The sequence below is a fragment of the Leptonychotes weddellii genome, chromosome 4 (genome assembly GCF_054177405.1).
Source record: "Leptonychotes weddellii isolate Sample4059 chromosome 4, ASM5417740v2, whole genome shotgun sequence".
NCBI classification, from domain to species: Eukaryota; Metazoa; Chordata; class Mammalia; order Carnivora; family Phocidae; genus Leptonychotes; species Leptonychotes weddellii.
In genome coordinates, this window is record NC_138372.1 from 127,585,273 (window position 1) to 127,598,450 (window position 13,178).

Genomic DNA, 13,178 nt, shown 5'->3' on the forward strand with positions numbered 1-13,178 from the left:
ACCTTTCAAAAGTGATGGAAAAATAAAGACTTTCTTAATTTGTCACTGGTATAAGTAGGTGCCTTACAATGAGTGTTAAAAGAAATCTTTAGAAGGAAAAGAAATTATATAGGTCAGAAACTAAGATCTACACAGAAGAAAGGAAGAGGATCAGAGAAGGAATAAGTATGATAAAAACTTTTTAATTTTCTTCTTCTGACTTGATCTTACAGATAACAGTTTGTCCAAAATAATAACAGCAACACTGTATTTGACTATGTATGCTTATGAATATAAATATATAAGCATATATGTATATATGCTTAGCTATGTTTATGTATAAGCAAATGACAGTGATGATAGAGGGATAAGAGGGAAGAATTAGGATTGTTATTAAAAAGGACTCACACTATCCAAGTCCAAAAAAAGTATTCAAAGAATTACACATCATGACCAAGTAGGATTTATCCCAGCAAGACTGATTCCACATTCAAAAATCAATTGATGTAATTGATCACATCAAGAGATGAAAAAACAAAATTACATGATCATATCAACAGGTGCATAAAATCATTTGACAAAATTCAATACCCATTCATGATAAAAGCTCTCAGTAAACCAGGAAGAGAGGGAAACTTTCTGAACTTGATAAAAACTATCTACAGGAAAACCTATAAACCAAAAGACAACCAACAAAATGGGAGAAGATATTTGCAAATGACATATCAGATAGAGGGCTAGTATCCAAAATCTCTAAAGAACTTATCAAACTCCACACCCAAAGAACAAATAATCCAATCAAGAAATGGGCAGAGGACATGAATAGACATTTTTCCAAAGAAGACATCTAAATGGCCAACAGATACCTGAAAAAGTGCTGTGTTTATTATATGATATCACCTGAAAAGAATGATCACAACTGGGGTGGTATATGGTGTTCTCAACTCTGACTATTTTTCTTTAATTAAAATAATTTTTGTATTTACTTAGTGTCCTTGTCAATTATCATGGCCATTAATCTCTTTTATAAGCTTGTCATTTGTATGGAAACTGCTTGTGTGTGCATGTATGTGTGTAATAATACTGGAAATCGATTCTTACTTATTTTTAACTGGCTTAATTAACTGGCTTATATTTTCCCCCAAAAAATTCCTCTTAGACTGCTTTTACCCATCTTCAGACATCCATCTGCGTAAATCAAACTGGACAAAATATACAGCTAACTGACTATATTATTGAAAATCAGAAAATGTTTATTAAAGGTTTTAGTAAACCTTCACTGTAATACATTCTGGATGGTGATAATTCCTTAAAAAGGTGACTAAGACTTTATTCAGCCAACATATAAAGGAACACATAAACACACATACATGCACAGTTGTTTTCAGAAAAACTTGTGTGTGTAATCATTTTCTCAGAGGATTTGCTTTATATTCACATATAGTAATACTTCATCTAACAAGAATGGGTCTGTCAGTTTCTTCTAAGGTTAGCAGAGTGATAAACCGAAACGCCTGTATAGCAGACTCATTACATTTTACCAAAGCAAGCAAATTTCCCAAGCTTTATACTTTACTACTAGGAGAGTTTAATAGATGTTTGCATGACATGGTTTACTTATATTTAACAATAATAATAATAAGCCTGAAAATATGACTTCCAAGGCCAAAGAAAATTAGATGTAAAACATTTTGAGGAACAGAGGGGCTACTCCAGTAGGAAATATATCAATTAAAAAATCTGGATACCGTAATTTTTAAAATGTAAATTATATGAATATTGTATTTAAGTAATACTTTTGTATACCATATAGTATATCATGTAAAATATTTCTATTATTGTATGTTAAATGTTAGTCATTTTTACTTCATCGTATGGAATATAGATTATTTTATACATTTTTAAGGTTAAAACATAAATAACAATAAAATATATGGGGGCTTGATAATATAAATGAAGCTCTAGATCTGGGGCTAACAAACTCAAATTCCTTGGGCAAAATCTGACTATAGCTTTGTGTGTGTGTGTGTGGATAAAGTTTTATAAGTATACAACCACACCCACTTGTTTTATACTGTTTGTGACTGCTTTTACTCCACAATGGCAGAGTTGAATAGTGGTAACAGAGGCTATAGTGGTAACAGGGCTATAGGTAATAGTGGTAACATAAAACTGAAAATATTTGCTTTCTAGTCCATTACAGAAAAAGTTTGCCAACGCCTTCCTCTAAATTAAAACAACTAAAGAACTGACCAAAATATAATAAATCATTATCTACGTTATAAAAGCATTTTTAAAAAGATTTCATTTCTTTGACAGAGAGAAAGAGAAAGAGCAGAGGGAGAGGGAGAAGCAGACTCCCTGCTGAGCAGGGAGACCAATGCAGGACTTGATCCCAGGACCCTGGGATCATGACCTGAACTGAAGGCAGACACTTAACTGCACCCCTAAATGCATTGTTGATATGAAAATAAAATAAAGAATTCACAGAAGTATAGTTGAAAGTATCATTAATAAAAAGATTCTTTTAAATAGATATACAAAATATTGAGTATTTCAGAAAAATTATAATAAAAATTGTGATACTTTTTGGAGAACATTATTTGTGTTCATTAAAAAAAAAAAGCTGGGGGCATCATGTTGCCTGATTTCAAGCTATATTACGAAGCTGTGATCATCAAGACACCATGGAACTGGCACAAAAACAGACATATAGACCAATAGAACAAAATAAAGAGCCCAGATATGGACCCTCAACTCTATGGCCAAATAATCTTCAACAAAGCAGGAAAAAATATGCAATGGAAAAAAGACAGTCTCTTCAACAAATGGTGCTGGGAAAATTGGACAGCTATATACAGAAGAATGAAACTCGACCATTCTCTAACACCATTCACAAAGATTAACTCAAAATCGATGAAAGATCTCAATGTGAGACAGGAATCCATCAAAATCCTAGAGGAGAACATTGGCAGTAACCTCTTCGACATCAGCCACAGCAACTTCTTTCAAGATACATCTCCAAAAGCAAGTGAAACAAAAGCAAAAATGAACTTTTGGGACTTCATCAAGATAAAAAGCTCCTGCACAGCAAAAGAAACAGTCAACAAAACAAAGAGGCAACCCACAGAATGGGAGAAGATATTTGCAAATGACACTACAAAGGGCTGATATCCAAGATCTGTTAAGAACTTCTGAAACTCAATACCCAAAAAACAAATAATCAAGTCAAAAATGGGCAGAAGACAGGAACAGACACTTCTCCAAAGAAGACATACAAATAGCTAACAGACACATTAAAAAATGTTCATCATCATTAGCCGTCAGGGAAATTCAAATCAAAACCACTTTGAGATACCACCTTACACCAGTTAGAATGGCAAAAATTGACAAGGCAAGAAACAACAAATGTTGGAGAGGTTGTAGAGAAAGGGGAACCTGTTACACTGTTGGTGGGAATGCAAGTTGGTACAGCCATTTTGGAAAACAGTGTGGAGGTGCCTCAGAAAATTAAAAATAGTGCTACCCTATGACTCAGCAATTGCACTCCTGGGTATTTACCCCAAAGACACAGATGTAGTGATAAGAAGGGCCATATGCACCCCAATGTTCATAGCAGCAATGTCCGTAGTAGCCAAACTGTGGAAAGAGCCGAGATGCCCTTCAACAGATGAATGGATAAAGAAGATGTGGTCCATATATACAATGGAATATTACTCATCCATCAAAAAGGATGAATATCCAGCTTTTATATCAACATGGATGGGACTGGAGAAGATCATGCTAAGTGAAATAAGTCAAGCAGAGAAAGTCAATTATCATATGATTTCACTTATTTGTGGAACATAAGGAATAGCATGGAGGACATTAGGAGAAGGAAGGGAAAAATGAACGGGGGGAAATTAGAGGGGGAGATGAACCATGAGAGACTATGGACTCTGAGAAACAAACTGAGGGTTTTAGAGGGGAGAGGGTGGGGGAATGGGTTAACCTGGTGATGGGTATTAAAGAGGGCAAGTATTGCATGGAGCACTGGGTATTATATGAAAACACTGAATCATGAAACACTACATCAAAAACTAATGATGTGGGGCACCCAGTGGTTAAGCATCTGCCTTCAGCTCAGGTCATGATCCCAGGGCCCTGGGATCGAGCCCCACATCGGGCTCCCTGCTCCGCAGGAAGCCTGCTTCTCCCTCTCCCCCTCTCCCTGCTTGTGTTCCCTCTCTCACTGTGTCTCTCTCTGTCAGAAAATAAATAAAATCTTAAAAAAAAAAAAAAACTAGTAATGTACTGTATGGTGACTAACAACATAATAAAATCAAATTAAATTAAAAAATAAAATAAAAGATATTAGAGAAGGCTTAAATATAGTTACCCTACATTTAGGGACAGAAACATTTAATATTTTAAGATGACAAGTCTCCCAAAAAGACCTTTAGGTTTCATGTAATTTCAGTGAAAAAGTCCAAGTAGTTTTCTTGTGGAACTTGCCAAGTTGGTTTTAAAAATTTTACTAAAGAGCCAAAGGCTAAGAATAGCTAGATACTCCTGAAGAAGACACTTGGGGAAGGGATTCTTTTCCTACCAGATATCAAGACTTAAAATGAGGCTATATAATTGATATAGTGCTTTTATTGTGACTAATAGTCGTTCAGATGAACATATGAGCAGCCAGAGTCCAAAAATGAGATTCACATATGTTAACACTCTTGATGTAAAACAGTACCATGAAAAACAATGGGGAAAGTGTGGAATGGTTCATTAATATGAGCTAAGGCAATTGGTTACCTATGTGAATTGAATAAATAAACTTACTGTTTACTTCACATCATACATAAAAATCTATTTGAGATCACAAGCTTAATTATAAAAGGAATTAGCTAAAATATTTTAAAAGAGTATGTCACAGAATTTCTTCATGATGTCATGATAGCAAAAGCTTTTAAAATAAGATACTTGTAGAAGTATACTATAAGGATATTTGTTTAAAATCAAGAAAGTTTTGGGGACACCTGGGTGGCTCAGTCAGTTAAGTGTCCAGCTCTTGATTGTGGCCTAGGTTATGATCTCAGTCAGTGTCATGAGATCGAACACACATCGGGCTCCACACTGGGCATGGAGCTTGCTTAAGATCCTATCTTCTTTTCCTCTCCCTCCCCCCCCCCCGCCAAACAAATTTAAAATAAAAAACTTTTAACTGGACCACTTTCTTACAGCTACATAAAAATAAATTCAAAATGGATGAAAGACCTAAATTTGAGATAGGAAATCATCAAAATCCTAAGAGAACACAGTCAGGAACCTCTTTGACATCGGCTATAGCCACCTCTTAGTAGACACATCCCCAGAGGTAGGGGAAACAAAAGGAAAAATAAACTATTGGGACTTCATCAAGATAAAAAGCTTCTACACAGCCAAGGAAACAATCAACAAAAAGGCAACCTACAGAATGGAAGAAGATAATTGCAAATGACATATCTGATAAAAAGATAGTACACAAAATCTATAAAGAATTTACCAAACTTGACACCCAAAAAACTAATCATCAGTTAAGAAATGGGCTGAAGACATGAATAGACTTTTTTCCAAAGAAGACATCCAGATGGCTAACAGACACATGAAATGATGCTCAAAATCACTCATCATCAGAGAAATACAAATCAAAACTACAATGAGATAGCACATCACACCTCTCAGAATGGCTAAAATTAACAGTACAGAAACAACAGATGTTGGCAAGGATGTGGAGAAAAGGGAACACTCTTACACTGTTGGTGGGAATGGAAACTTGTGCAGCCACTCTGGAAAACAGTACGGAGATTCCTCAAAAAGTTAAAAATAGAACTATCCTACAATCCAGCAATTGCACTACTAGGTATTTACCCAAAGGATTAAGAAATGGGTTGGCCTGGTGATGGGTATTAAAGAGGGCATGTACTGGATGGAGCACTGGGTGTTATATGCAAACAATGAATCATGGAACACTACATCAAAAACTAATGATGTAATGTATGGTAATTAACATAACATAATAAAAAAAAAAAAGAAGAGAAAGAAAAGAAAATACTAATTGAAGGGACACATGCTCCTGATGTTTATAGCAGCATTATCAACAATAGCCAAACTATGGAAAGAGCCCAAATGTCCATTGACTGATGAATGGATAAAGAAGATGTGGTATATATATGAATATTATTCAGCCATCAAAAAGAATGAAATCTTGCCATTTGCAATGATGTGGATAGAGCTAGAGTGTATTATGCTAAGCGAAATAAGTCAGAGAAAGACAAATACCATATATTTCATTCATATGTGGAATTTAAGAAATTAAATAGATGAACATAGGGGCAAGAGAAAAAAGAGAGGGAGGCAAACCATATGAGACTCTTAACTATGGAGAACAAGCAGGGTTGCTGGAGGGGAAGTGGGTAGGGGGGTGGGTTAAATGGGTATTTAGGAGGGCACTTTTTTTTTTTTAAAGATTTTATTTATTTTTTTGACAGAGAGAGACACAGTCAGAGAGGGAACACAAGCAGGGGAGTGGGAGAGGGAGAAGCAGGCTTCCCGCGGAGCAAGGAGCCCGATGCGGGACTCGATCCCAGGACCCCGGGATCATGACCTGAGCCGAAGGCAGATGCTTAACCGACTGAGCCACTCAGGCGCCCCTAGGAGGGCACTTCTGATGACCACTGGGTGTTATATGTAAGTGATGAATCACTAAGTTTTACTCCCCAAACTAATATTACACTATATGTTAACTAACCAGAATTTGAATAAAAACTTGAAACATAAAAAAATATATCAATTAGGTTTTATTCATCCCATGATACCTAAGTAAAGAGAAGGCGCACTTTGGATGAATATTTTTTTCAACACACATAAATGGCAAAGGACCAACATTTGGACTATATAATGATCTACAAATCCAAAGGAAAATTATAATGAAAAATACAAAACATATAAATCAATCTTTTGCAGAAGAGAAACTATGAATTAAGGATTTGACAAATGCAACGTAGTTCTACCACTTTAACAATCCAGTAAATATACAGTAAATATTTTTACACTTTAAAATAAATGCAAATAAATAACCAAAAAGTATAACCAGTAATATTACTTACTACCAAATTGGAAAATATTAAAAATCAGAAAATACATAATGTTGGAGAAATTGTGCAGAAACAGACATTGCATGCATTTATGATGCATGTAGGAGTATAAGTAAGAACTTGCATTTCAGAAAACAGTTTGGGTATTAGATGTTAAGGTGGTAACACATCCTATAGTACAGAAACTGCATCCTTAAGCATGTATCTTAGAGAAAATAGCTATATGGTACAAGGAGACATGTATAATAATGCTTATATCATCATATTATAGTCAAATACTGATGATACAAATGTTCATCAGCAAAATAATTAATAAATAATTTGAGTATAGTCATGCAGCAACGAAAAGTGAATGAACTACATTAACGTGGTTGTATTTCAAAAACTTAATGTTCAGCAAAAACACAGAATAGTGTTTACTCTAATGTTACTTAAAATAATGTGAAGAAATAGGTAAAACTATACTACGTTGTAGTTACATACAATTTTACCAAGATATAGTTAAAAATTAATATCCTAATGATTAGCATAATGGCTACCTCTACCTAAATAGGAAAATTTGACTTCTTTAGCCAGATAGTGGGCACATAGAGGTTCATTTTATTGTTACTTTTATATGCTTATTATTCATTGAAAAGTTTAAAAAGTAGGCTCTATAATTATAAAAGTAGAGTATAGTTAAGAAAATTATAGTTCTTTATGGTGAATATGGAAAATCCCAAAGTGCAGTTCAAAGTACTTATTTTAACTATAAGCAAAATGTAAATATTAAATCATTTTCACATTGAGATTAGGCTGACACAGTTATTTCACTTTATATCTAAGCTTATTCAACTGAATCTTCTTTATAATAACATATTAAACTCAGAAGAAATGGATATATGAGCGATTGAATTTAGCGTTATGTGGAAAAATGTTTTATTTTGAATATAAAGTCAGAAAGCAGTGTTTCTGCTTTATTAGACAGTCTGCTATACAAAGCTACAAAATATATCATTTTTCATATAAAATTCAAATCACATCAGAGCAATTAATTTAAAAATGAGAAACTATATAACACATGAATGATGTCAATCCATTAAGGAATTTTAGATTTTATAAGTGCTGTTGCTAGTGAACATGCGATGAACACTTATCTATGAATACCTATAATGTATGCATTTCAACATATGCTCCATTAATTTTTTACTAAGCTTTACATGCTAATTTTTTAAATTTTATGATTATTTAAAGTAGATATTAGCTTTTCCTTTAACTGACATTGTATGTCATATTATAACATAGAAGAATTTTTAGTTCTTAGTGCTTACTCTTAAATGATTGTGAATATGCCACTCATTGTTATATTTTCTGCAGTATAACTTTGTAGTGAAAGAGCAATTTCACTAAATGACATGCTAGAATGATTATTTCTAGTGGTTGAATGGTATACTCTTACATATCAGATCGATTAATTTCCCCCTTATAATAAGAAAATAAAAAATCTCAAATAATAATGGTATGAAAAATGCTTTTTTCTCATCTATAACTAGTCAGCAATACTTATCAAGCACCAACAATTGCTTATAAAATTACAAAATATATTTTATCTGTCCAAATGTTGTTTTTTAATTAATTGGTTTAATTTTTGAACTATACTGATTGAATTATACATTCAGTATTTTCAAATTAGATAAATGAAAGTGCTGAATCATGGCGGTGACTCCTTCAGAATTCAGTGTAGTCATTTAGGACCTTCTGAGAGATAGAATAAAAAGTTATATCTCTTTGGCAAAAACAAAAAACAAACAAAAAAAACCAGCAGTCCAAATCTAACAGAACCGGAAAGGGAAACTATTGTTCCAGTCAGTGCTGAAGATATTGTATGAGTTGGTCTCTCTCAAGCATAAAAAAAAATAATGCAGAAAGAAATATTTGGGATGTATCGGAGATTCAGTTCATGGTTATCAGCTGAGCTGTGCTCATGTGCTAATAGGACGCAGTCTGGGCTGTTCAGGAGATTTTACATTGTAGGTACTGTGACACTTACACAGGAACGTGTTTCCTATGAGTTCATCAGATACTATTTTTCTTTGCTGATCCACTCCTTTCCTGCACTCATAGATATATCTTTTCTATGAACTAGAAAATTTATGATTTTTAAAAGACTTAAAAAAATTTAATTGACAGAAAACTCAACAGGACACATAAATACATATGACATACATAACCTGCAAAGTAGTGCTAAGTACTTACATTATTCTTATTAGTATCTGATGTGTATGAATAATTCAATCATTAGAAATTCTGCCATTAATACATTAATATTCATTGACTTGTTTATCATATATATGATCTATCTATTTACAAAGAAAGAGAGAAAAAGAGATGGAATATATATGTATTTTCCCCCTTGTATGTCTACTAGTTCCTTCCTTGTGTTAAAGAAGCTTCCATCTAGGACTAGAGGAGATTATGCTAAGTGAAATAAGTCAAGCAGAGAAAGTCAATTATCATATGGTTTCACTTATTTGTGGAACATAAGGAATAGCATGGAAGACATTAGGAGAAGGAAGGGAAAAATGAAGTGGGGGGAATCGGAGGGGGAAATGGACCATGAGAGACTATGGACTCAGAAACAAACTGAGGGCTTTAGAGGGGAGGTGGAGTTGGGGGATGGATTAGCCCAGTGATGGGTATTAAGGAGGGCACATACTTCATGGAGCACTGGGTGTTATATGAAAACAATGAATCATGGATCATCACATCCAAAACTAATGATGTATTGTATGGTGACTGACATAACATAATAAAATAAAATTAAATTTTTTAAAAAAGCTGCCATCTAATTTCTCTCCATTGTTTTTAAGGAAAAGAAAGTTAAAACCAGGATAAGGCTCTTCAGAATATTTTTCTAATTACAGATACCAATTTATATAAAAATTCCTGGACTATCTTGCCAGAGTCTCTACCCTTCCTTTATCTTCTATGAGAAAGGTTTAGATATTATTGTCCAACTGATTATTCTAAGTGATTTTTGTCACTCATTTCATGTAAGGATGATAAGGGCAAGCTAACAAAGTCCAAACAATACAAACAGAAGTAGATCTTGTTTTAAAGAAACAGTCACTTTAGTTTGCCAAAGCTTATGCTTTTGACCATGATGAGTAGCTTGCATCAACCCAATCTCCCTGCTGAGAACACTATAAAAGCTGGATAAAGCAACCAACCAAACAACTGTCTGAAGGTATTTGAGAGCAACCGAGGGAACCAAGGGATTTGAAGGGCCATGGTTCAAGAAAGAAATGAAATACATCGTTTGGAGCCAGACATTTCCTGTTGCTTTCCTTTGAGGTATTTGACAATTTGTAAGCATCATAGGGATGAATAACTAAGCAGAAAGCAATGGATCAGAACCTTCAGGAGTCTTTGAGTACCAGAGTGACAAAACGTTGAGTTTTGTATGCCTAGACAATCAGGATTTGAGGGGCCAAGATATTGGGAAAAGAAAATCAGAGGAAAGGTAGCTTGATATGCCTTTCCTTTCTTTCAGGTATTTGCTTATTCCTAAGCTTTATAGAACAAGGGGCTAAAAACCTATAAAAATCTGTATGTCAGAACCAGTAGGATGGATAGATAGATAGATGATAGATGATAGATAGATGATAGATAGATAGATAGATAGAGAGATAGATAGATTAGATAGATGATGATAGATAGGTAGATGATAGATAGATGATAGATGATAGATGATAGATAGATAGATAGATGATAGATACATTAGATGATAGAGAGATAGATAGGTAGATAGATAGATAGATGATAGATGATAGATATAGATAGATAGATAGATAGATAGATAGATAGATAATAAGGAAATGGCTCAGGCAGTTATGGAGACTGGCAAATCCAGAATCTGCCAAACCAATATCCAGTTTGAGTCTGAAGTCTGGAAGATGCTGTAAAACCAGGAATCATTGATGTCTAGTGAGATCAGCTTGAAGGCCACTGGTAGAGAATTTCCTAAATTCTTACTTATTTGGTTGTCGATCAGTCTTTTGTTCTAATCTAATCTAATCCTTCAGCTGATTGGATGAGGCTTGCCACAGTATAGAAAGCAATCTTCTTTTTTCTGTGTACTAATTTAAATGTTCAACTCATCCAAAAACACCCAGAATAATATTTGACCAATTTATCTGGGTACTCCATGACCCAGTCAAGTTGACACATAAAATTAACCATCACAGCTACAAATCTAACAAGAAGAACTGTCATCAGTCTCATAGCATTTGACAGGTAGCAATTAAGAGTTCTATGTCTAGTAAGGATAAGAAGTTCTGATAAACATGTTAGTCTATCAGTAGAAACCCAGAACTAAAACCAGCCTCAAATACCTCAATTCTTGATTGGATCATGTTAATCTGCTTCTACATTCCCTACTTAACTGTCAGTAGAAAACTAAAGCATCTTAGAGAAAGATGATATCTACAGCAATAACAGTTTTTCATACTCAGTGTTCAGCACTGAATAAAAAGAATTAAATGACACATGAAAAATAGAAAAATAGACAAATAGCAAATATTCAGATGGCAAATTTAAACCTAAATATATCTGTAATTACATTAAATGTAAACAGACTAAATATTTTAATTAAAAAACAAAGATTGTCAGAGTAGACAAAATAACTCCTATATGCTGACACACCTTATTACAAATACAGGAAGTTGCAAAGTAAAATAATGGAAGATGATAAACCAGATTACACTAACCCAAAGAAAGCTGGTGTAGTTCTACTGATAGTAGGCAAAGTAGACTTTATTGCAAGAACATTATTAAAGGTAAAAGGGATATTTCATAATTAGTGTGAAATTTGCATGCACGAAAAATTGTTACCTCAAAATATATAAAGTAAACATTGATAGAAAAAAAAGAAGAAATAAAAAGAAAGAATTAAAGAAAGAAAGAGAGAGGGAGGGAGGGAGGAAGGAGGGAAGGAAGGAAGGAAGGAAGAGGGAAGAGAAGTAAAGAAGCCCACAACTATAGAGGGTAATTTTAATAGGTATCACTGAGTAACTGATAAGGAACCAGATCAAAAAAAAAGTTGTCAGTGGAAATATATCTGAACAACACAATTAACAAACTTGATCTACTAGACCTGTATTCAACATTGCAAACAACAATTGCAGAATGTGCATTCCTTTAAGAGCACATGGAACATTTTTAAAATTGATTTGGTGCTAGGGCATAAACTGAGTCTCAACAAATTTCAAATGATTATGTCGTATAACCACAGTGGAATTAAGCAAGCATCAGATAAACTCCATATACCAAGTTTAACATTTACATGTTACAGATATATCAGTTAATGATTTACAGATCAGTTAATGTTTACATTAACTGATAGATCAGTTAATGTTTTACAACTGAACTTTTAAAATTTAAGGATATTCGATTATAATTGTACTGGTCTTAACATGGCACCAAATGATGATTATTCAACCCAGGCTCCTTTGCTGCTGAAAATCTTTCTATATTAGAGGGAAGGAAACACATTTCTTTATCCTCAAAGTTTTAAGAAAGAGAGTAATATATTTTTGATATTTGTAGAGTGCCCTTACTTATGAGAGCATTCCATGTTATAGAACAAAAAAATAGAGTACATAATTTATTAGAAATAAGACGGGTAACTTGGGTTACCCAGGGAGCTTTAGAAAAGAATTAGGGACTAAACTGGTTTTTAAGCTGTGGGTAGAATTCAAATCAACAGTCAGTGTGTGAGGCATTTAAGACAAGTGTTTCATGTGAATGATTGAGGAGGTAGGAATGCCCTGAGAATGCTTGAAGAAACCACTCTGTTTTGAAGAAAATAAAGAGAATTTTTTCCTCTACCTTTCTGATCCTTTATGATATCTAGACCCTTCTTGCCAAAATGCATGAGGGACATAATAGGAAGCTTTATTTAGTCAACTTTTAAAGAGGACTTTATTGACCAAATCTACAAACTGACTTGAGTTGTGGGTTTTACTTAAGGACTGCATAGTTATTCATGTAATCTTCAAATATCAATTCTTTTCCTACAGACTGGAAATGTCTTCCTCTTTTTTTTTT

The 13,178-nt window shown here is 33.7% G+C and overlaps 1 protein-coding gene across 1 annotated transcript in view; it reads left to right on the forward strand.

Annotated features, from left to right (window-relative positions):
* CNBD1 (cyclic nucleotide binding domain containing 1) overlaps nt 1–13,178 on the forward strand; it is a 314,879-nt gene that overhangs the window by 245,715 nt on the left and 55,986 nt on the right. The window contains exon 7 of the mRNA XM_081817128.1: nt 11,791–11,908. Coding sequence (XP_081673254.1) covers nt 11,791–11,908 — 118 coding nt within the window. The remainder of the gene's footprint in view (nt 1–11,790; nt 11,909–13,178) is intronic.